The sequence below is a fragment of the Enhydra lutris genome, unplaced genomic scaffold (assembly GCF_002288905.1).
Source record: "Enhydra lutris kenyoni isolate GAN:26980312 unplaced genomic scaffold, ASM228890v2 scaffoldscaffold83, whole genome shotgun sequence".
NCBI classification, from domain to species: Eukaryota; Metazoa; Chordata; class Mammalia; order Carnivora; family Mustelidae; genus Enhydra; species Enhydra lutris.
In genome coordinates, this window is record NW_019154167.1 from 621,282 (window position 1) to 644,086 (window position 22,805).

The following is a 22,805-nucleotide window of genomic DNA, read 5'->3' on the forward strand; positions in this document are numbered from 1 at the left end:
AGCCAAAACATTTCCTGAAGGCAGATACCTTTTGTTTACCCTACAATCCTTGATGTCTGCATACCTTGGTATGAAGCCATGTTATGTCTCTGCCCATCTCAACATGGCCACCGGCCCAGGATGCTGGCTCCGCCCTTTTCTGTACCTGCACGCCAACCCGTTACCCTCACCAGGCCCCTGACTGTCTGCAAAAATTGTCCATCAACTCTGCAGCTGGCTGGAAACCTCCATCTTTTCCTAGAATTGACCAGAACCTTCTGTATTCTTGTGACTGTACTCTTGGTGTATGCTACCTGGAAACTCTGGTGCCCAAATGATTGACCCCTTGCAGAGTGGGAGGTGAGCTTGGTATTATTCCCTTGGTAGCAGGTGGGAATCGATGTGCCCAGCATCTGAAGGAAAGGTGCACACATGTTCACTCAGCTGAGGTTGGCACCTTTCTGTCTTCCATCCATGCACAGAACCAGAAACACTACAAATCCATTTGGAAGGTGGTGATTGGGGCGGGTGGCTAAGAACTGGAGAAGGTTCAGGGTTTGGGCTCTTGGCTTAGATGTCATGGCCAAAGGTCGAATGGTAGGCTTCGAAGGGAGCTCATGATTATCGGATTCGTGTTGCTCATTTTACAGGTAGAAAAACTGAGGTACACTGGGGCTATGTGACTTGCTTAGACTCACATAGCCCATTTACCAGAGAGCTAAAACCCAGGCAGTGCTCTTTCCATGCAGCAGAGAGCTGATTTTTTTTTTTTTTTTTTTTGGACCATAAGCCAAACAGGATAAGACTAGCAGGTGTCAAAATATAGCCATTGTCACAGAAAGCTTTGATTAAATGGCTTTGCCAAAAATCACGGAGACCCTGGACCCTGTGGAACACAGCAATTTCCACAAGATGGTTATATTACAGATTCATACAGTGACTTAAGATGCTGCAAAGTAATTAAAACGTAATCAGAGACTGTATGCTCTGTTGATTCTCCCTTGAAATGTCTGATTTGCATTGTCTTGATTTGCATTGTATACATATGGGAACAGATTCTCTGGGGATGAAGGCACACGGGAAGGTAGCTTTGCTCTCTTCCAAAAAGAGCAGGAGAATCACCAGCCCACAGAAGCAGTTTCTAATTGATAAGTTCCTAGCAAAGGTGAAAATTAATTACTCCAAGTAAAATATAAAATCCTGTTCAACCAAGGCTATAATATGTGTCTTCTGGAGTCCGGATTTTTCTTAGGAACAAAAAAAAGTAAGTGGTTGAATATGCCCAATTCATGCATTGTTTAAAACACAAAGACCTTGACAGAGGAGACCCGAGCCATCAGCAATGTATTTTTCTGCTCTTGAAGCGTAGGTCCGTTATCTACAAAATAATAGCGCAGGCTTAATTAATCTCTTCAGTGTCCTGCCTTTGTCTGTTTCTCAGGGGGAGCCTGGGCTGCCTGGACTGGATGGAATCACTGTAAGTTGTCATTTCTGGGTGGAGTGCTCAATGTTTGGTCGGCAGTCACTGCGGGTCCCTTTGCATTCTTTTTTGCCATGGCATTCGAAGGTCTTTGTAGACATTCTCAAGGAATATCCAGACAGTTGAGGTAGAATGGGTCACGCGGTTTCCAGGTGATAAAGTTCTGAGAGAGTCGTCTGTCCGCTTCAAGTTACACAGGGAGCAGCCTTCCAGACCCTTAGGCCAGGGACCTGCATACTCCCAGTGATGCATTAAGAAAGAATTTCGCCTTTTGTTCAACAAGCATCTACTAACTGTTCTCTGTGTGTTCATAATGCTGAGGGTTGAAACAAAAAAAGTGGAACACTCTTCTGTGAAAGCTATTCTATCTAGAACTTCGTTTTAGGAACTGTTAATAATTGGGAGTCCATGTGAGGCCATGAGTTGTATTAGTAAGAACTTTCTGGGGCACCTGAGTGGCTCAGTTGGTTAAGTGGCTACCTTCAGCACAGGTCATGATCCCAGGGTCCTGGGATCGAGCCCCGCATCAGGCTCTCTGCTCAGCAGGGAGCCTGCTTCCTTCTCTCTCTCTCTACCTGCCTCTCTGCCTATTTGTGATCTCTGTCAAATAAATAAATAAAATCTTAAAAAAAAATAAGAACTTTCTGTTTCCTTGAATTGCCACATCATCATTGCTTTCCTTTGAAGTGGCCTCAGAAAAGCCCTTTCTTTCTTTCTTCTTTGCTATGTCAGGGTTCCTGCCTTTCTTCTTTCATTCCAGAACCACCATTGAGCTCCTACTAGCCTCAAGGTGCTATGAATGATCCCCAAGACAGTGCAGACAGGGTCTCTGCCCACCCCCAACCCCCTCCGAAACACACACCAAGATGTGAAAAACTAGTAGGACCATGGCATAAAAATTTCTCACCAGCTTGGAAGAAGAGATGCTGTCTGCCTAAAGGTACATCATGGGAGACTTTATATCTAAGATGGAGAAGGTAGCCTCTGAGAACTATGGGTGATGTTTGGACTGGCCCGCATTGGGAAGAAGTTTCTAAACAGAGAGAGCGGTGTGGGAAGATGTAGGCAAGAAACAGGACGTGTGTAAACACGCTCACGAGCAGAGGTGAGTGAAGACTGGGGACATATGGGTCAAAGCAGGATTCTGTTTCCTTAGGACCCTCTGAACCCCTACTTTCTCATGACTTCGATTAGCCTCTCCATCACTTACCTATCACCTCATTACCACCCCTCCATTTTTATCGGGCCATCTATTTCCCCATACCGTCTTTCTCTTAGATTTTATCATCTTGCTTGTAATACTGTCATTAACCACCCAGTTTCAGATAGTTTCTCATTTCCCATCTGCATTTCTCTTTGACCCACGGAAATGTGCGTTGTTTAATTTCCCGATATTTGGCAGCTTCCCAGCTATCTTTCTATGGTTGATTTCTACTTTGATCTCAGTGCAGTTTGAGTGAACACTCTGGAAAATTTCAATCCTTTTAAATCGGTTGAGGTTTGTCTCGTGGCTCAGCATACGAAACTGTCTCATTGAGTGTGCCATATGTTCTTAAAGAGAATGTGTTCAGCTGCTCTGGGGTATAATGATCTAAAAAATGTCCATCGGTTCTGGGTAGTTGACAGTGTTGTTTATATCTTCTGTGTTCCTACTGATCTTTTAAATCTAGTTCTAGTAATTACTGAGGGAGGGATGTTAAAATTCTCCAACTATACTTGCGGATTTGTTTCACTTCATCAGATTGTGTTTCATGTCTAAGATTGTTACGTGTTCTTGATGAACTGACTTAGTTTATCATGACAAAATTACCCCCTCTTCATTTCTGGTAATATTCTTTGTCCCAAGGTCTACTTTATTTGATGTTAATGTAAGTTTTTTTGCTTTCTTTTGAAGTTTTTGTTTTTTACATCACTTTAAAAAATGTTCAAATATAGAGCAACAGGGAGTGAATTTTGCTGCAAACACCCATACCATTAATGTTTTACTATACTTGCTTTATCCCACTTCTATCCATCTATCCATCTCTATCCATCCATCAATCCATCTTATGGTTGATGCATTTCAAAGTAAATTACAGACAATAGTGCTCTTATCTCTAAATACTACAGCATGCCTATCATTAGCTAGATTTCAATATATCTTTGCGGTTTTTCTTTTTATGTCAAAGTTAAAATAAACAAATCCTAAATGGTACATTTGCTGAGTTTTGACAAAGACGTATGCCTGTGTAACCCAAACCCATCTTAAGGTATAGAACATTCTCTTCTCCTCAGTAAGTTCCCTTCTGCCCCTTCCTAGTCAATCCCTGTCCCCACACAAAGGAAACCACTGTCCTGATTTCTCTCCATCATAGTTCAGTTTTTCCCATTCTAGAACTTTATATAAAGAAAATAGTATAATATGTAGCCTTTGGGGGTCTGACTTCTTTTACTTAGCACAATGCTTTTGAGATTCACCCATACTGTAACATATCAGTAGGTTGTTACTTTTCATTGGTGAGTATTTATTCCACTGTATAGATGATTCGGTTATTTATCAGTCCTCACATCAATGGACACCTGGGACATTTCCAATTGTTTACTACTATGAATAAAGTTGCTATGAACATTCTTGTGTAACTCTTGTGGATGCGTATTTCCAATTTTCTTGAGAAACTGTCTTTTTTTTCTGACTTTCATAAAAACTTGCCTCTCTAGGGTCCACCAGGAACACCTGGTTCCCCAGGAGCTGTAGGACCCATGGGACCACCAGGATTGCAAGTAAGACCAATGTAAATCGACCATGTGATCACAGTATTCCCATGAATGCTTTCCCCACCAGGCCATGCATTAAATATAAGCCTGTGTAGGCTATCATAGTGGAAAAAGGCAACCTCCATTCTTGGAGGATTCAAGTGAAGCATGCTCTTGTAAGGAATGGTTGTCTTTATCAGAGTCCTTCCGGCTCTGCACCCGGGGACAGCAGCTGCCTGGCACACCTATTTCCACCTTCCACCCCCTCACCCATGACAGACCCTGCTAATTAATCACACCATCCCCACAATCACCCACCCTGAACACAGAAGTAGCTTCGAAATCCTTCTCCACACCCCACCTTGGGCAGAGCTACCTACCTACCTACCTATCTTTTCGGATACTAAACCTATTTGCCCTCACCAGTATAGAAAGAACATAGCCAGTTATCCCCATGTAGTTTTGGGAGAGACCTGTTTCCAGAATGTTCTCTCTCCGGTGCATGAAATCTCACCACTGATTACTTTGGTTTAGCTTTCCCCAAGACCACTATTTTTTTAAATGTCTAGCCTACTGGGAGGAATGATGCACGAGTCTTCCCCACCTTAGCACAAATGTGGTTATCAGTGCAATGTGGGAGATTTCAAAGAAGATTTTTTTAAAGGGGGGGGGCACCATGGGAGAGAGAGCTAGGATCTGCTGCGCTAAAGCCAGAATATATTGAGGGAGTGGGAGACTCATTTCCAGTGACTCTCCACATACCCAGGTTCTTTTTGTCTGAAACTAACAAGTGCTCCTTCCTCTCATTTTTAATATAGGGTCCTCCAGGCCCCCCAGGCTTCCCTGGTCCTGATGTGAGTATATTTTCTTGGGGCATGTGGCCTCCTACCACTAAGTGTTCTGGTTTCCCCAGAGAGACTCTGGTTTGTTTAAACACACTTTCTGGCAAAAGACTGCATTCTAATTTAAGTTCTTGGAGCTTGTTTAGTAATTGATTTTGTTTTTCCTCCCTGCAATGCTGTGCCCCAGGGGAATATGGGGTTAGGTTTCCAAGGAGAGAAAGGAGTCAAGGTAAATAGATTTTGGAAAATACAATCTGCATTCCATATGCTCCCAGTACCATCTCTAGCTGCACACATGTGCCTGCTCGGTTTAAGGGGAATTGGATCTTTGCCTCGGGAAATGAGTACTTCCCATTCCATGTGGGTCCCAGAGTGGGATTCCAGGAGGGGCTGCGAGTACGCAGGGGTGCTTTTTTCTTCCTGGGGTCTTTTTTCTCCCAAATACTGTAGTCTCCCTGCTTCTGACCTGTGAAGCGTACATGTCTTAGAAACGCACTTGGTTGAAATTGCTTCCCTCCTCCTTCCACCTGGGTATTACCCTGATGTTCTGTATATTGTGTCACCTTCCTTTTCCTTTTCTTTGCTTCTCCTCTTTCCTCCATCCTTCCTTTTCCTCCTCTTCCTTCTCCTCCTGTCTCTCTATGCCCTCTATCTCTTCCTCAACCTCTCACCATTCTTTTCTACATCCCTTCCCTCATTCCCCTGTTTCTGTCTGCATAAGCCATAGAGTGATTTTGGGAAGCTTGAGGGAGCCTGGGAGCTTGGCCTCTTCACCCCTCACGGCTGCCTTTTTTAGATCACACTGCCTCCAAGGAGCAAATCCAACCTCCAGTGTTCTAACTCAGACTTCACTGCCTCTGCTCATGCTCTTGGCAAGGACTGCACCAATTAGAGTCTGATCACCATTGCCAAGAGGTGGCCATTTTCCTTGCTCAAAGGCCCTTTTTTTTTTCCCTCTCTCTCTCTCTTCTAAATACCCTTTGATGCATGACCCTGGCAACCACGAACCTGTGGTTTCCCTTCATCCATCTGGCTTTTTCCCTCTGGTACAAAATGCATTTGGCCAGGCTTATAATTCTTCCTACCCCTTTGGTACCGAGAGTTTTGTTTCCTCGGTGAGGCAAGGGTGAGGGTAAAAAGACCAAAGGAATGGACAGTCTATTTGTGAATGACATCCAGAGGACAAACCTTTTTGCTTTGCTTAACATTCCCTTTGATCTTACAGGGGGATGTTGGCCTCCCAGGCCCTGCAGGACCCCCACCATCTACTGGGGAGCTGGAATTTATGGGATTTCCCAAAGGGAAAAAAGGATCCAAGGTAGTGAACATTTAAGCCTAGGAAATGCTAACCACCCTTTTCCTATTAATACCAAAGTTCAACTCTAATAACCAGACTCTACTGAAAGAAAAGAGGGTTCTGGGTCATGCTTTTTTGTTTGGAAGTGAGGGTAAAACCTTCTTTGTGTTATCCCCTGTGGAAAACTTTCTAAAAAGTCTGTGTTTGCATGTGTGGATATGAGTGTGCCTGGGCTTCTGAGCATTTGTTTAAGTCATATTTTCTGTGGTTTGGTTTCTCAGATTCAATTACCAAGATGCTAAATAACTTAAAACAAATGTTAAGTACTTGGGCTTTTTTTTCCTCCTAATTCCCAACACTCTCAATACTTATCTTGTCCCCAAAGCGCTGTGACAGGACACATAGGGTATACTGGTTACTTTACCTTTTTAAAGAAGTTATTGCCTGTAAAACTTGACCCTACAAGTCAGGTATACTGTCACCAAGTGGCAGTAGATTCCCTAATTCGCCTGATATGAACTACTGTGGCTGAAGCTGTGGACCTGTTTAACTGAGATACATTATAATCTCTATTTTGTTGTGAGTGAGTGTAAATCTGGTAATTTTCAAATGCCTGTATGCTGTTAAGGTGATAGATACCTTTCAGTATCCTGCATTCCCTTCCATTGTAGGGTTCCCTTAAGTTTTGTGATTCTGTGCCTATGATCAAGGGACCCAGGTGGGGGAAGGTGTTTACTCCCATTTCTTTAATTTTGTCTTTGTGAAAGCAATAGCTCCAGGCCCTCTTCAGGTTTACAGAAAGTAATCATTAATTTGGAAACAGTTTGGGAGCTTATGAAAGATTACCTGTCTCCCTGATCATTCCCAGACCTTAAGGACCCCTTCCGTGACACAACTAGGTAAATTAGCATATTGGGGAAAGACAGATTACAGTGTTACGGGTTCCCATCCAAACTGTAATTGTTACTCTTTTCCCCAAACTGTTGCTTTCTTTGCGGCCTGGAATTTGCAACAGGGAATCACACTGAATGGCTCCTGTCTCTAGAAAGAGAGCAGATGATCATCTTTTCCATCTCCCAATTAGCTTCAACATTTGAGATTCTGTTTTAGACAGTTTTCATTCCCTGCTATGGGTCTTGGTCCTTCCCATACCACAGGGGCTTCCCAAACTGATAACCTGGTACAGCTATTAGTTGGGGATCCTGGGTAATCTATACTATCTGACACCCTCTTTGTTGCCCACTGCTGAGCCCAAGCAACTCATGGGATCCATATCCTTTATGTTCACTGTTTCCTGCTGCTACTCACTAATCTTTGGTTCATTTTCCAGGGTGAACCAGGGCTTCCAGGTTTCCCGGGAATAAGTGGCCCTCCGGGTCTCCCGGTAAGTCTCCCCATTTGGTCAACATGTATTCAAAGACCTGCTTGGACAAAAGCTATAGCAATAGAAAGCTAACAGGAAGCTAACCTCTTCCTGTGATTATTGGAGAGCATTCTACCATCTTCTTTATTAGAAGGCCTTTAAGGAAATGTTCTTGTTTCTCAAACCCATGGGGACATTAGCATGGTTCTCCACTAGGATATATATCTTAGCAGTTATTAGCTCAAGTTGTAAATTGAAAACAGACCTAGGCTTGACTCCTGATTTCACCAATTTCTAGCTATGTGACCTTGGACAAGTTTCTCAACCTTCTTGAGTTCCAGCTTCCCTCAAAAAAAAAAAAAAAAAAAAAAAAAAAAAAAAAAAAAAAAAAGGAGGGGGGATGATAATGGCATAGTTATGAGGATTAAATGAGATAATATACATGGAAAGGACTTCATATGTGCCCGACATGTATCAGTTGTTCAGTAAATGGTAGTTAATCTTAGTAATCCTGTCTTCACTCTCCTATCTGCCCTTGTATCTTAGTGTCTTTCCCTCAACATGTACCTTTTGAGGGTGCCTAGGTCCCAGGCAGGTGGGTCTAGACATTCTGCTGCACCACAGTAAATAACAGTTAAAGAAGTAAAAGTTCTTCTCCTTGAAGAGCATTCATTCTAATGGGGGAGTGAGGCAAGTAGACGCAATAAACAAGCAAACAAATGAATCAAGAACAGGTTCATATTGTAAGAAGAGATACACAGAAAGTTAAAGAAAGACTAAAGTGTTGGAGTGTGGAGTGAGAATGGGGGTGAGCTACTTTGGGCAGAGCAGTCACAAAGGGCCTCTCTGAGGAAGTGCACATTGAAGAAGCAAGTCCCATGAGGAAAAGCTTTTTTGGCCTAAGGAACACCAAGACCCTTTTGAGCAACCCAGCAAGAAAACAAGCAGGTGGAGCACGGCGAGCAAGGGCCAGATCATGGAGCCCTCTGTAGGTCAAATGTGGCTTTTATGTTAAATAGAATGGGAAGCCATCAGAAGGCTCTAGCTTGCATTTTTATTAAAGATTTATTTACTTATTTTAAAGAGAGAGAGCACGAGCGGGGACAGGGGCAGAGGGAGAGAGAGAATCTCAAGCAGACTCCCTGCTGAGTGTGCAGTCCAAAGTGGGGCTTGATCTCAAGACTCTGAGATCATGACCTGAGCCAAAATGAAGAATCCGACGCCACACGGACTAAGCCACCCAGGGGTCCCTCTAACCCGCTTTTTTAAGATCACTCTGGTAGGGGTTGGAGGTGGGGTATGGAGGATGAGAGGAGGCTGAGGCAGCAAATAGAAGCTACTACATCAGCCCCGGGGAGAGATGCAGCCAGTTTGGACTATGGTGACAGCAGTGAAAATAAGAGAGAAGTGCGTGGAGTGAAAATGTAAAAAAAAAAAAAAAAAAAAATGTATACTTGTTATTATGGAGCATTTTAAACAAATGCCAAGAAGAGAGAATGGCATAATGATCCTGCTGCGTATTCATCACTTAGCTTTGACATTTAGCAACTAAGGCAAGCTGAAGCAAATAACAGACTTATTTCAACATAGAGGAATTCGGTATTTCTAGGAGATAAGAACTTTTATTTTATTTTATTTATTTGACAGACAGAGATCATAAGTAAGCAGAGAGGCAGGGAGAGAGAGAGGAGGGGAAGTGGGCTCCCTGCTGAGCAGAGAGCCCGATGTGGGGCTCGATCCCAGCACCCTGGGATCATGACCTGAGCCGAAGGCAGAGGCTTAACCCACTGAGCCACCCAGGTGCCCCGGAGATAAGAACTTTTTAAAAGCATAGTTATGAGGTACCTGGGTGGCTCAGTTAAGTGTCTGATTCTTCTTGGTTTCAGCTCAGGGTCAGATCTCAGGGTCGTGAGATTGAGCCCCATCCTTGCTCCCCCTTTCCCAGTTCGGGAAATTCCCTAGTTGTACAAGTGGGTCCAGCCACCTCCGCTGGCTCGGCTGAGGCCGTGGGGAGCCTGCTTGGGATCGGGGTGGGGGAGAAGCTTGGACAGAGGGCAGCTGCGTGATGACCTGCCTCTCAGGCGGCCATGCCTCTGAGGACCCGTGCCCAAAGCGGCCATCCCTGGGCCACGGGGCTGACATCCCCAGGCTCCAGACTAGCATTCGCAGCATGCCTGCTCCTTGTACCACCTGCTTTACCCCTACCTCAGTGACTACGTCACCCCCCATCCCCTTATTCCTGGCCACGTGACAAGTTGAATTTTTGCAGAGCCACTAATGTCCTTGAACCAAAAATAGCAGGAGACCAGGACCCTAGCCAACAGGCCTAGGAGCAGCTAAGCCAGTGCTCTAATGAGGCCATCCTGGACATGGGTAAGAAGGGGTTTGGGAGCAGTGGGCATAGGACCAACTGCTCCTGGCAAGGACTGACTGTGACAGTGGGGTCCCAGGACATCTTGCTAGAACAACTTGGTCAGCAGGGCCCTGTACGGTACCTCCCTGCACTGGTGGACAAGCTGCACCTACATACCAGTAACTTGCCAAGTCATGTCTGTCTCATTGGCTTTAACCGCCCCCACCCAACACACACATAAAGAAGTTTCTTTGATTTTTTTTTCCTTTTTAAACTTTTTAGTGTTTTATACACACACACACACACACACACACACACACACACATGGTAGCGAAAGCTCTCTGGGAAAGCAAGAGTCCAGAGACAGAAAGGTCTGCTTTTATTTATTTTTTAAATTTTTAAAAAAGATTTTATTTATTTATTTGCAAGTGAGAGAAAAAGAGAGAGAGTGTGTGTGTATGAGCAGGGGAGAGGCAGGCAGACGGAAAAGGAGAAGCAGACTCTCCTGCTGAGCAGGGAGCCCACCCTGGGACGCAATCCCAGGACACCGGGATCAGGATCACGACTTGAGTCGAAGGCAGACGCTTAATCGACTGAGCCGCCCAGACAGTCCTCCCTAACCCATGTCTTTCTGCTTTCTGAAGCAGGAGGACAAGGTCCTCTTGTCTTTGCAACTGTGGGCAAGACAGGTAGACAGCATGAGAGTTCCTGGACCTGTTTCACCTGTTGCTTTGTTCTCTAGGTCATTCTATTGAATTCAACAAGGATGTATGGAACGACCTTGTATATGTGTGGCATGCAGTAGCGTGTCTTAGAGGAGATGGAAGGGAGTGTGGTACAAACCTTCTGCTTACAGATTCCTACATAACCCATCTAAGTGCTGATAAGAGTCTGGGGCAATGTGGGCTGCCCCAGCTTCCTTGGACAGGTCAGAGAAGGCCGCACGGCACTTGGCTTTGGAGGCCCAGAGACGCATTCCACCAGATGGCAGCATGCCTTGGTTTCCAATTTGAGATGCAGCACTGCGCTTTCAAATAAGTTTGTGTTCAACTTGACCCATGGACCTTTCAAATAGAAATCCTATTCAGCATGAGGCCTGAGCCATAAGCCTTACAACTAGAGATGGAGGAAAAACAGAAAGACAAGTGGGAACCAAAGTCTGCTTTGAACTAGACCCTTTAAAGATGCACTCTCCACCTTCTGCCCCACAATGGAAACGCTACACACACACATACACACACACAGAGTGCCCTACATGAAAAAACAGTAACAATAGCTAAGAAAAAACCACTTGGGCCTAGAAAGCTAAGGGCTATTCAGCCAACTCCCAGTACCCATTGGAATGCTTTTAGTATATAAGAGGAAGAAAAAACAAGAAGCAGGATTCAGGCACTGGGTACACAGCCGGCTGAGCCACGAGACGTGCCAACAACATTTACTGTCTTTCACAAGCTTACATTCTAGAAAGTGTCATGGCTCCTTCCACTCTCACAATAGGCCTAAATGTTGTTTGCCAAAACCTATGCTCCGGAAATTCCACATTTAAACAATAACAGCAAAATGGCCTCAGCAAAGTCTGCTGTGAAAGACATTATCTACTTTGGTAGTGAACTCTTCTGTACCTCAAGGGCCCAGAATATGCTTGCCTTGGACCCAGAGGGAAGGAAGCTTTCTCACTCACTCTGCTTTTTTGATTTCTGCTTGTCCCTAGAGAACCCCCAGGTCATGTTCTTGGCTGCAAACCCTCACCTCCTGTGAGCAGGGCAAGAGGGGTTGAAGACCATGTCATAGTGCCTTTTGGAGTGCTGCTAGGGCCCGCAGGGGTCTAGACCACACCTAGATAGAAAGAATCCTTCCCACTGAAGAGGATGATGCAGCCATCATGCCTCCAAAGGACAAAGTGCTTCCCTCTGGTATTGACCCCTAAGGCTGAACACAGTTCTCAGGCCCTATAAGGGGCATCATAGCTATGTGGACTAACAAATGGGGATAATTAGATGTTTAATAATTTCTCTGCTGTTAGTCCATGTAGCTATGAAGACATGTAATCATGTTTAGGGGGACGAGACATTACTTCTAAAACCAAGAGGGAACTTTGAATGAGTGATCCAGACTCTTCCCCGGTCCTATAGGGGGCTTCTCAGGCAGTGACAAGAGACTCAGTGTGGTAAGCCTCCCCAGTGGGAAGGGCACTGATTCAAAGTTAACCTCCCTGCTTTGGATGGAGCCAGGAGACCTCTGAGGAAATGGATATTATACTTTTGGGTTCTTTTTTTTTTTTTTTTCCTTTAGGGATTTGGAACTGCTGGAGAAAAAGGAGAAAAGGGAATCCTTGGCTTCCCAGGACTTAGGGTATGAACCTAGAATGTTGCTTGCCTGGGTCTGTCAGGTTATCCGGTCCATTGGGACAATTTTTTTTGTCCTGTTCGCATCTTTATGTTGTATAAATTGATAGCCACCGAAGTTTCTCTTATTTCTCTTCCTCAACTCTCCACTAGGCCCCTGAGACCCCTCCTTTCACTTTGCCCCCATTTCCTGGACTTAATGGCTCTCTTGAATAAGGAATTCAGCCAATTTCCTTTCCTTGCCATCATAGAGAATTGTCTTCTGGATTAATCATGGGGTGAACTTGTCCTGACTTCACTACTTTCTCTCCTGGGGGAATGTAGGCTAGGGTGCGGATGTTGTAGTAATGGAAGAGGGCTGAGTATAATCTTTAAAGGATAGAAACAAGCCTGGAATGGTCTAGAACATAATGAGTGACATTTGCAGTCAATAATTTCCAGTAATAACCCCTCTTCAAGAGGAGGAAATAATTGTTAGCCTTTGTGATTCTAAGTGCTTTAGGCACTTAGCTATTCGGCTATAAGCAATTGGCCAGCCTTAGCCTTAAAGAGGTAACATTTAGAGAACTGTGATTTTGGCTTAGTCATAAACCTCATTAAGAATCTTTTGAGTGTTCAGCAATGTTTGCCCTTTACCCTGCCATTTATTTCTCTACTTTTCTCTACTCCCTTGTCTTGAAAAGACATAATCACCAGCAAAGAATGCAGTTGGGGTGAGAGACAAGAGGCCCTCCCACAATCTGTTTAAAAATGTCATGACTTGGAAATAATGCAGACTAAGTATAATACCACTCAGGCTTTCTACCAAATTCCACCCAGCACTTAAAATGCTTCCATTTATTTTGCTCTTTAAAAATGCTCTGTATGGCTATTCAGTCTGATGGATTAGTGCTTAGAAGTCATTAAGCCAGGTCTAGGGACATTCTCATACCTGATTTTAGAAGCTGGCTAAGTCCTGAACTCAGTGGGAAAGCTTTGTTATGTAAGTCTACTGGCTTTTTCTAATGTGGGTTATTAATCTTTCTAAGGTGGATCCCTTCTCTTCACAGGGTCCCGTGGGTTTGGAAGGATTCCAAGGCCCTCCAGGCAGTCAGGTATTTTGGTTATTATCACTAATCAAAAGGTCCCCTTGCTTTACTTAACATGGCCTCAGTCCAGAGGGAACCACTGCTTATGGTACAAATTGTCTACCTCCCTTTGATGGGTATAATCTCAGCTGCTCTCTTCTTTTGTCTTCACCCATGAGGCTGAATATCCAGGGTTGACCAATCCAGGGCCATTCCATGGTCCTACTGCTTCATTATGTTATCAGGGGCTAGCAAGGCCAGCCTGCTTGTATTGATCCCTAGCCTTGGGGCCCATATACCTCCTAACAGGCAAGTTGGCTACCTCAAGCCAAACTGCCTTCTGGAACATTCTACACCCTCCAGAGTTGGGTAGAATCCATGCATACCCTGAAAGGTCTGCCAAGATCCCTATGCTGTTTGCCCTGGCCTCATCCAAAGACCAGTCCCTCTTATGCTCTTAGACATTTGACTTAGTTCTAACTGTGTTTCTGTCACAGGGCAAGAAGGGGGCCTCAGGTTTCCCTGGGCTTAATGGATTCCCAGGAATGAAGGTAATGTTGTTGGGAAGTGAAAATCCAGGATAAGGGGCGGTGGAAGGGTGAAGAATTTCCATAAATGCTGTTTAGTCCATTTGGCCATTCTAAGAAAGTTTCACAGATGGGGTGGCTTATAAAAAAAAAAACAGAAAATTACTTATTCCTCGCTGGTCTGGAGGCCGGAAGGCCGAGATCAGGGTGCTAGCATGGTTGAGTGAGGGTCCCTTTCCGGTTACTGCTTCTCACTGTGTCCTCACATGGTGGAAGGGGCAAGCTAGCTCTCTCGGCCTGCTCTTCTAAAGGCACTAGTCCCAATTGTGGGGCCTCCATGCTTATGACCTGATCCCCTCCCAAAGGCCCCATCTCCTAATATCATCCCTTTGGGCATTTGGTTTTCAAAATGAATTGGGGGCAGGGGAGATGCAAACACCTGGACCATAGCAAATGCCTACCTATGAGATGAAGTATTCTTTCCATATTTTAACTTCTTAAATCTTACTCTTTCATGTGAAGTGCATGAACCCTACTTTGAGCACACAAAACCAGTGAGCCTTCCTTGGATACTGCTTAATCAGAAGTAGACTAAGAGCGGGGCGCGGGGGGAGGGTGGCACACGGGAGAGGGTTGCAGGAGCAAATCCATCTGTACAAGGAGGAATATTCTACTACTGACATTGCTTAGAATTGCCAAATTTTTGGTTTTATGATTGTTTTAAAAATTATCTACAGACAAGCATCCCCCTTATCACCTGTACTGGGGGCAGGCAGCTCCCACCACCCCCACCAGATATGCTACTGTATCTGATTCTGATAACTGAGTCCCCCTGGACTCAGGACTCCTTTGACTTCATCTGCCTGAAATCATCTGCTAACAAAGCTTATGACAGCAGCAGAGTCCTGGGCCTGCTTTGGGTGGGAAAAAAAGTTGAAACTGCCCCTTCCTTTAGACCTCTCTGGTGTGGCAACATTGTCTATTCTTGGGATCTGTGTCCCAGACGCAGAAGCAGATGACCCGGGAGTTGGGTTGCTGAATAATATTAGGATTCCTTATTTTTGACAGGTGTGCAAACTGAGTGTCAGGCCCCTGGTGTCCTTTGCATTGCCTTCATCTGAAATTTACTGGACCTAGCTGGCCCCGGGAATCAGGAGTTGCAGAAGGAGAAAGCTTTCATTTTCCTGGGGGAATGGCTTTGAGGGCACATAGAGCTTGAGTGATAAGGTCATTGGAAGTTTGCATTTAACCAATTGAATCTTTACAGGGTGAAAAGGGTGCCATTGGCTTGCCAGGCCCAGATGTTTTCATCGATACAGATGGTGCTGTGATCTCAGGTGCAACTTCTCATTGATTGGAGTGAAAAAGAAAGGACTAGGGGTTACATCTATATTCCCTATAATTGTTAAGAGGACACTTTTTCAGCCACTGTATCGCTGCTCAAGCCAACGCCCTCAAGGGCCCCTCATGGGTCCTGTACTTGGGGAATGAAGCTAACTCCAATGTATTTGGGCAAAGAAGCCAAGGCCTCTACTCCATGTTTGTATTGGGCCCACCAAGACTAACTAGGGTTTTGGTCAGACTGGGCCTGGACTTGCTGAAAGTTGTTCTCCTAATGATGCTGGGGAAGGATTGATATCCTCCCTGGCTAGGCTTACTTCAGCCTGATACAGTGGGACACTTGGGATCTTATCTGCATGATCCCATGCCTGCTTGGGTTTGACAATTGCATAGGAAGTGGAAAAGTATCCAAATATCCAACAATGTTCCCATTGCCTTCTCCAAACATCGGTATGCCCACTGTCTCCTGCAACTTCTTGCTTAAGCAAAGTCTTCTATGACTGTACCTCTTTTGCCTCAGTCTCTGAAATTGTTTCTCCCCTCTCATCCTCTCTGGCCCATGCCCTGTCCAGTAAACTCATTGAAACTAAGGTTTTAATGGTTGATAGTAACTTCCTGGGAACATATTGGCATAATGTGAACAGTAGACTTCAACACCCTCATCCAAATGGTAGACATTTGAGGCATGACAGAAGGTTGATAGTAATAGAAGACCCTTCCTAGTTCTTAGCAGATCTTATCATGGAAGGTTAGCCCTCGCCGGACAGGTTCTGAACACTAGTGGAGCCTTAGCTCCTGCCGGCCCATGATTACATGAGACCGTTAGCATCTGGGAGACCTGTGAAGGGCAAGAAAGAGACTTCTACCCTGAGGACATCTCCTTGCAACCCTTCTTAGGCATTATTCTGTGCCATTTGTGGGCCTCCTCTGGGTTTGCTTACTCCCTTTTCTTTTTTTCATCGTGATGCCAGGTTATCCTGGAGACCCCGGTATGCCAGGCCTCCCAGGACTTAAAGGAGATGAAGGCATCCAGGGCCAGCCTGGCCCTTCTGGTGTCCCCGGCTTACTGGCTTTACCAGGTGAAACAAACTAACCCACCCCCTGCACAGACATGCTGGTGCCCAGCATCCCCTTCGGCATCCCCATCTGGTCTGGGTACATACCTAGCCAAAGTCAATGGAAAGGTAAACTGTAGTCACTAAGATCCCCACCACCAGCCCAAGGCTAATGTATAGGATAGGACCTGGCCAAGCAGCTTTCCTTTGGCCTGATGATGTGGTGTTGCTGGACAGGTAATCCTTTTGGGGTTTGCAGTAACTGCAAGGGACCGGTGTTGGACAGCTGGAACCCTGTCACTCTTCAGTGGATTTGCCATCCCAGCTGATGCTTGCCAGCAGGGGCTAACAAAAGCCAAGAGGGGTACAAAAGTACCCAGACCCTCATTCTGTGCTTAACTCAGACACTAAATAGCCCAGGAGCCTATGACTGAAGCCACCATTAGAGGAGCACACCCATACGTCATTCTTTAGTAGTGAATAGAGAAATGCCATGCTAGATTCTCAGAGGCCATGATGAGGCAAATGTAAGTTCAGGCAGGACTTTGACAGGCATCAGTTTCAAAGTTCCTTGGGGATAGACATCTGTAAGGATGCCTGTGCTTTGAAAGCAACCACCACTGAGGTTGAAAAATCAAAAAGGAGGAGACTGGAGACCAGGCTTCCCACTCAGGTTCACCACCAAAAAGCTCTGCACCCTTGACCATGTTCCCCCATGTCCTCTGCAGCTGCCCTCTGTCCAAGCTTCTCCCCCACCCCGATCCCAAGCAGGCTCCCCATGGCCTCAGCCGAGCCAGCGGAGATGGCTAGACCCACCTGTACAACTAGGGAATTTCCCGAACTGGGAAAGGGGGAGCAAGGCTACGGGGGAGCCTGGATGGGGCTCGATCTCACAACCCTGAGATTGCGACCCTGAGATCCTGACCCTGAGCTGAAACCAAGAGGTTGGCCTAGATGACTCCTAGGACCCTTCAAGCTCTGATGCAAAAGAAGGGCAAATGGTCTCCCCAATTCTTCCTTTGGAGGGAGTTCCCAGCATATGCTGCTGCTTGGAGCACCCCCAGAAGAATAGGATGACATGATTTGCATTACTTATTACATTATTATTACATTATTATTATAATTACATCATCATCATCATTATTATTATTATTATTACATTATTACATTACATGATTTGCATTGCTTATCCTTCCAGGTATCCCAGGTGCCCTAGGGCCCCAAGGAGTTCCAGGTCTGAAGGGGGACCAAGGAAACCGAGGCCGCACCACAGTTGGGACAGCTGGCCCCCCTGGCAGAGATGGTTTGCCAGGCCTGCCTGGCCTACCAGGCCCACCTGGTAAGTCCTTCATGTTTCTCTTTGGTCTTGAGACTCAGGTGTGATCGGGACTGCAGAACAGTCATGATTCTTGAGGGAGAGAGTATCTCATAGGAGAAATAGCCAGGACCTGTGGTGCTCCTGGGTCAGAGCTGCCACAGGCTAATGACCAGAGTGGTCAGAGCACTCACCCACAAGCAAGTAAGCTAAGGCCACCTCGAAGCCTGAAAGCTGCCTGATGCCTTCCAATCTGTGTAGTCATTTCATCCTACCCTCTGTTGTTCCCAGCCCCTCCATCTCTGGTCTCACAGCTCCTGAAGAAGCAATGTTGGCTCTCTCTCAAGCTTCCTCTGGTCCTCAGGGCTCCAGGGGGGCAGGGAGTGGCTGGGAGCCTGAGACATGGGAAGCCAAGCCTGGGTCCTCAAGACAGTTGCTCCAAGCCTCTACAGGGCTTATTCTTATGTCTTCTACTTGAGCATGGGTTCTAGATTCTAAGAGAAAGGGTGGACACAGGCCCAGCATGTTTCGTCATCATCTAAGCCCCATGACCATGTCATCTGAACCCTGGGAAGCTTGTACCCATTTCCTCTGTTGTCCCAAGAGCATTTTCTGGGGTAGACATTGGGACTGCTCATTTACTGAAGCTGTCTTGGTCATTCCTGTCCCCTCGGTGTCTAGTCTAGTGCCTGGAACATGGTAGTCCTTCTGTGTGAACCTCAAGGACACAGGCCTTAGCAACTGAGCTGCTGTGCTGAGTCATACATGATGCATCAATCTTTGTGTTTCCCTTTTCCTGAAGGTCCCACATTTGAGACTGGAACCCTACAGAATGCAGAGCCAGGCTTCCCTGGTCTCCGAGGAGAACAAGGTCCAAAAGGAAACCCTGGCCTCAAAGGAATGAAAGGTGACTTTTTGTTTTTGGTCCCCTTGGGTTTTTGTGTTCCCCTAAAATCCTTGCAGAAGACTTTCTGGGGCATGAGCAGACTAACAGCTTTGGGAACCTGAACAGAAGCAGTTGGGGGGGTCTGATTGGGGATTTGATTATAGGATTGTTGGCAGAGCTCCATATTTTGGGCTCAGAGACTGAGGCTGGTAATCGAGGTCACAGGGGACAAAGTGGTTCCCGGGCTTTTCTTCCTCTTCTTCTTCCTACGCCATCTGCCGGCAGAAGCTGTGGCCGGCAGCCCCGGCTATAAGCCAGCACACGCTGCAGCCCTTCCCAGCGTGCAAGGCCAAAGGCCGGAAGTCACTGCTCATTAACTTCAGCCGGAAGGAAAGGACTCTGAACAGGTCAAGACCTGGCCCTCCAAAAAAGCCAACAGGCCCTAGGAAAACAACCACGGGTCCCCACTGAGGGGGAAGGGCTGATCGATTAACCCAGCCTTCAGCGGCACAGCTCTGTCCATCATCTTACGGCCTCTGGGTCATTCCTCTGTTGCACACTCTTGAGAGCCGGATGTTAAAGTGCAAATCAATCAATTCGTTTCAGTTGCGGCCCAGGCCAAGGTGGAAGAAGAGGTGAGACTGCAGGCTGAGGAGAGGTTTGGGGATGGCCGAGGGGTTTCAAGTACCTGAGATCTTTCCTCTTCTGTTGCAGAATGACCGGCTCACCTCAGCCTCAAGTAGAGCGGTCCTTGCTTCCTCTTCCCTGATCTCAGTGCCACCTCCTAGCATGTCACTACTTAATTAGATCCATCTCTGTTGTACAGCTCCAAGGAGGACTATTTGGAGGGAAAAGGAAGGGAATTACAAGCTTTGACTTAGGATGTGAGCCTGGGCTCTTCCCTGACTCACCATAGAGTTGTTCAGGGTGCAGATCCCTGCATTCATATTATTCTTTTTTCTTGGAAAGGTTGTCCACTTTGTTTAACCATTGTCTTTTTTTTCCCCTAGGGGACTTGGGCTTCTGTGCCTGTGATGGTGGTATCCCTAACACTGGACCACCTGGGGATCCAGGCCTGCCTGGGCCCCCCGGCCTCATAGGCCTTCCAGGCATTAAAGGAATCAGAGGAGATCCAGGCTCTGGGGGTGCACAGGGCCCATCAGGGTCTCCAGTAAGTCTCACCCAACTTTTGCTGGGAGGGAGCACTGGGAGCTCTCCAGGGCCCCTTATTCCCACCCCATGTGCTTTCCTAAAACACAGGAGAGATGGGGATAAAACAAAGCTTCAGGATTTGGATCTGTAGTATGAAAAAGTCAGACCAGATGATGTACAAAGTCCCCTTCTGCATCCTTCCCTCCGCTGTCCCTCCCTTCCTCAATTCTTCCCTTCCTTCCACAAAATCATTTGCGTTTGCCTAGCACGCTCCGGGGCCCTGAAGGTAAAAATCAAACTAAGACAAGGTTACCATCCTCAAAGATTTAAACTTTGAGAAAGGATAAGAAAATCGGTGGGCAGTTGTGCTCCAAGATGATGGCATATTCAAGTGCCTAGAGTGGTGCCAAAAGGTACCTAAGGATTTGCTTCAGGCCAGACCTAGGCTGGGTGCCTGAGTCCTGCCCTGTCTCCATCTCCTGATTCTGCCCTTTTGTCTCTTTATCAGGGTTTATTTGGGCCTCGCGGTCCTGTGGGCCCCAAAGGAGAGAAAGGGGAACCGACTCTCAGTTCAGGATCAGGGGTGCCAGGGGAGCAGGGTGATCCTGGCCCCCAGGGGCTCCCTGGGGAGACCGGAGCCCCAGGCAAGGATGGAATACCCGGCTTACCAGGTCTGCCAGGACTCCCGGTAAGTTGATCGTTACTGGGTGATGAGCTCTATAAATCCTCACATCTGACTTCAGTCAGCGGCGGGGGGGGGGGGGGGCAGTTCTGATGGCCACTAGACCATGAGACAGGGCAGAACAGAGTCCCCAGCATCTCTTCTGGCCTTGGCCACTAATGCTCTCTGCTCTGTGCTTCTCCTTTCAGTAATATGGGAACCTTTCTCTGGGCCTGGGTCACCTTCTCAGTTGATAAACCCCCATAACCATTGACCCTATTGCTTAAAATGACAGTTACCCTGCTCCTGTTCCCTACCCCCTTCCCCACCACTGATCTAGGAGGTTTTGCGTGATCAGATCTCCGAGGCTTGACTAGCTTTGTTCCCATTGACCAAACCAGAGGAATTGATTGAGAAACTAGAGGGATTGAGGATTTTAGCCAAAAGTGAAGCATTGGCCACATTGGTTACCTCTTTCCTGTGGTCGGAAGCCTCTCCTGATCCGTCTTTCAATTGGACTTTCATTCTTTCTTCTGTGTTATCTAGGGTGATGGTGGACAGGGCTTCCCAGGTGAAAAGGGCTTCCCAGGACTTCCTGGTGAAAAGGGCCACAGTGGTCCAATTGGCCCCCCAGGAATTGGGCTGCCGGGATCTCCTGGACCTCGAGGGCTTCCTGGAGATCAAGGAATCAATGGATTACCAGGTCAACAAGGCCTCCCTGGGCTTCCCGGTAAGTCATGGAATCAGATGGCCTGAGCCCTGAAAAACTGACCCCCAGTAGAGTATGGCTATGACCCAGGTGCATGAAATGTGTCAGATGAATAGACTTGGCTGATTGCAATTTCTAAGGGATTTCATGTGGAAAAGGATCATAATTATGCCATGGTACACACTGCACAGAGCAATGTAGATTTCAGTCCTACTTGGTGAGAAAACTTCGTAACAGACCAGTCTGAAAAGGTAACAGAGCTGCCTCGGGAGCTTATGAGAGCACAGTCTCTGGGAAATTTCAAGCGGATGCTGGATGGCCGTTTTGTTATAATTACCATCAAAGTAATGAGCTGGAGATGGGATAGGTGTCCTCTAAATTAGATGGTAATGTCATCAGCGAGGAAGGGCCTTTCCTTCATTCCTGAGGTCTCAGATTGACAAGAGACCCTACTCGTATCTAGTCTTATCACTATTTTCTACCTTAAATCTTTCCCACTTAAAGAGCTTCTTTTTGTCCCTAAATTACCAGAATTCTAAGGAGTGACAGCCCTGCTTGTAGATGGCAAAGGGGCCATGCTAATAGCTCGCCTTCTTCCAGAGCAGCTCTTCATTCCAACTTTGGCGTCCATTTGGGAACCACCCTACTTATGGTTATCTGAAGTTTGGAAACTTGAAATTCGTCTCTCATTCTTCATTTGCAATGCTTCTTATGTTCTTTCCTTCCTTTTCTTGCTGTCGATCTCTTGTTATCTCATGCCCAGCTTATCAAATATACCTCCATGCCTGTTAGAATAAGTGGAGGGTTGAAAGGAAGGATGGGTGGTTGGATGGATGTGTGGGTGTATGGGTGAATGGCAACAACTTCCTATGTGGCTTCTCCTCTCCTACCTCCAGACTTTCGCCCACTCAATTCTGCTATGAACACTGCTGCCAGTATAATATTTGTAAATTATTGCTGTCACTGTGTTTTGCCCTGGTATGAAGCCACAAATGGTGGCCTTTTTCTGGAATGTTCTTCCTTGTTTTTCTATTTCTGAACTGTTCTTCCTCTTTTTTTTCTATGCAGCCAGGTTTTACCTGTCTTTCAGGGTACAAGCCCCATTTTTCCACTAAGCCTTCTCTTGACCTCCCCAGGATGTCACTGCCACTTCAATTATGTATTTTCTTCTGTTAACGTTTTTGCTTTTCCCAACTGCTTCATAAGCATCTGGATGCTAAGGAGGCAATCCTTTTTGGCATGTCTCCATTTGCCTAGTACAGTGCAAATTCCTTAAGAGACTAACATACACTTGCAGAAAAAGGGAATTCTCAGTAACCAAAGGGCCATTTCTTAGACCCGTTTCTTCTCTTTCTACCTTGACATCTTGAAGAATTACCCAAAAAAAAGAAGACAGAAACCAGAGCTTGTCAATTTTTATTTCTCATAAAATCTGCTTGTGTATGTTGTTATAACAAGGATGATGGTACAGGTTAAGAATCAATGATTCAAGATTCTTAAAACCAAGTCAATATTTCAGCTTATAGATTCCTATGAAGGCCGTAAGGAATTTTTTTTTATTATTAAATTTTATTTTTTATAAACATATACTATATTTTTATCCCCACGGGTACAGGTCTGTGAATCGCCAGGTTTACACACTTCACAGCACTCACCATAGCACATACCCTCCCCAATGTCCATAGCCCCACCCCCCCCTC

The 22,805-nt window shown here is 46.1% G+C and overlaps 1 protein-coding gene across 1 annotated transcript in view; it reads left to right on the plus strand.

The window, feature by feature from the left end:
- Positions 1-22,805, plus strand: part of LOC111161277 (collagen type IV alpha 6 chain) — a 71,884-nt gene that overhangs the window by 16,365 nt on the left and 32,714 nt on the right. Inside the window, exons 8-23 of the mRNA XM_022524861.1 lie at positions 1,421-1,456; positions 4,157-4,219; positions 5,011-5,046; positions 5,222-5,263; positions 6,260-6,352; positions 7,662-7,715; positions 12,340-12,399; positions 13,442-13,486; positions 13,957-14,010; positions 15,254-15,323; positions 16,299-16,406; positions 17,581-17,721; positions 18,500-18,604; positions 19,594-19,754; positions 20,244-20,423; positions 20,943-21,126. Of these exons, the coding sequence (XP_022380569.1) occupies positions 1,421-1,456; positions 4,157-4,219; positions 5,011-5,046; positions 5,222-5,263; positions 6,260-6,352; positions 7,662-7,715; positions 12,340-12,399; positions 13,442-13,486; positions 13,957-14,010; positions 15,254-15,323; positions 16,299-16,406; positions 17,581-17,721; positions 18,500-18,604; positions 19,594-19,754; positions 20,244-20,423; positions 20,943-21,126 (1,432 nt within the window). The remainder of the gene's footprint in view (positions 1-1,420; positions 1,457-4,156; positions 4,220-5,010; positions 5,047-5,221; positions 5,264-6,259; positions 6,353-7,661; positions 7,716-12,339; positions 12,400-13,441; positions 13,487-13,956; positions 14,011-15,253; positions 15,324-16,298; positions 16,407-17,580; positions 17,722-18,499; positions 18,605-19,593; positions 19,755-20,243; positions 20,424-20,942; positions 21,127-22,805) is intronic.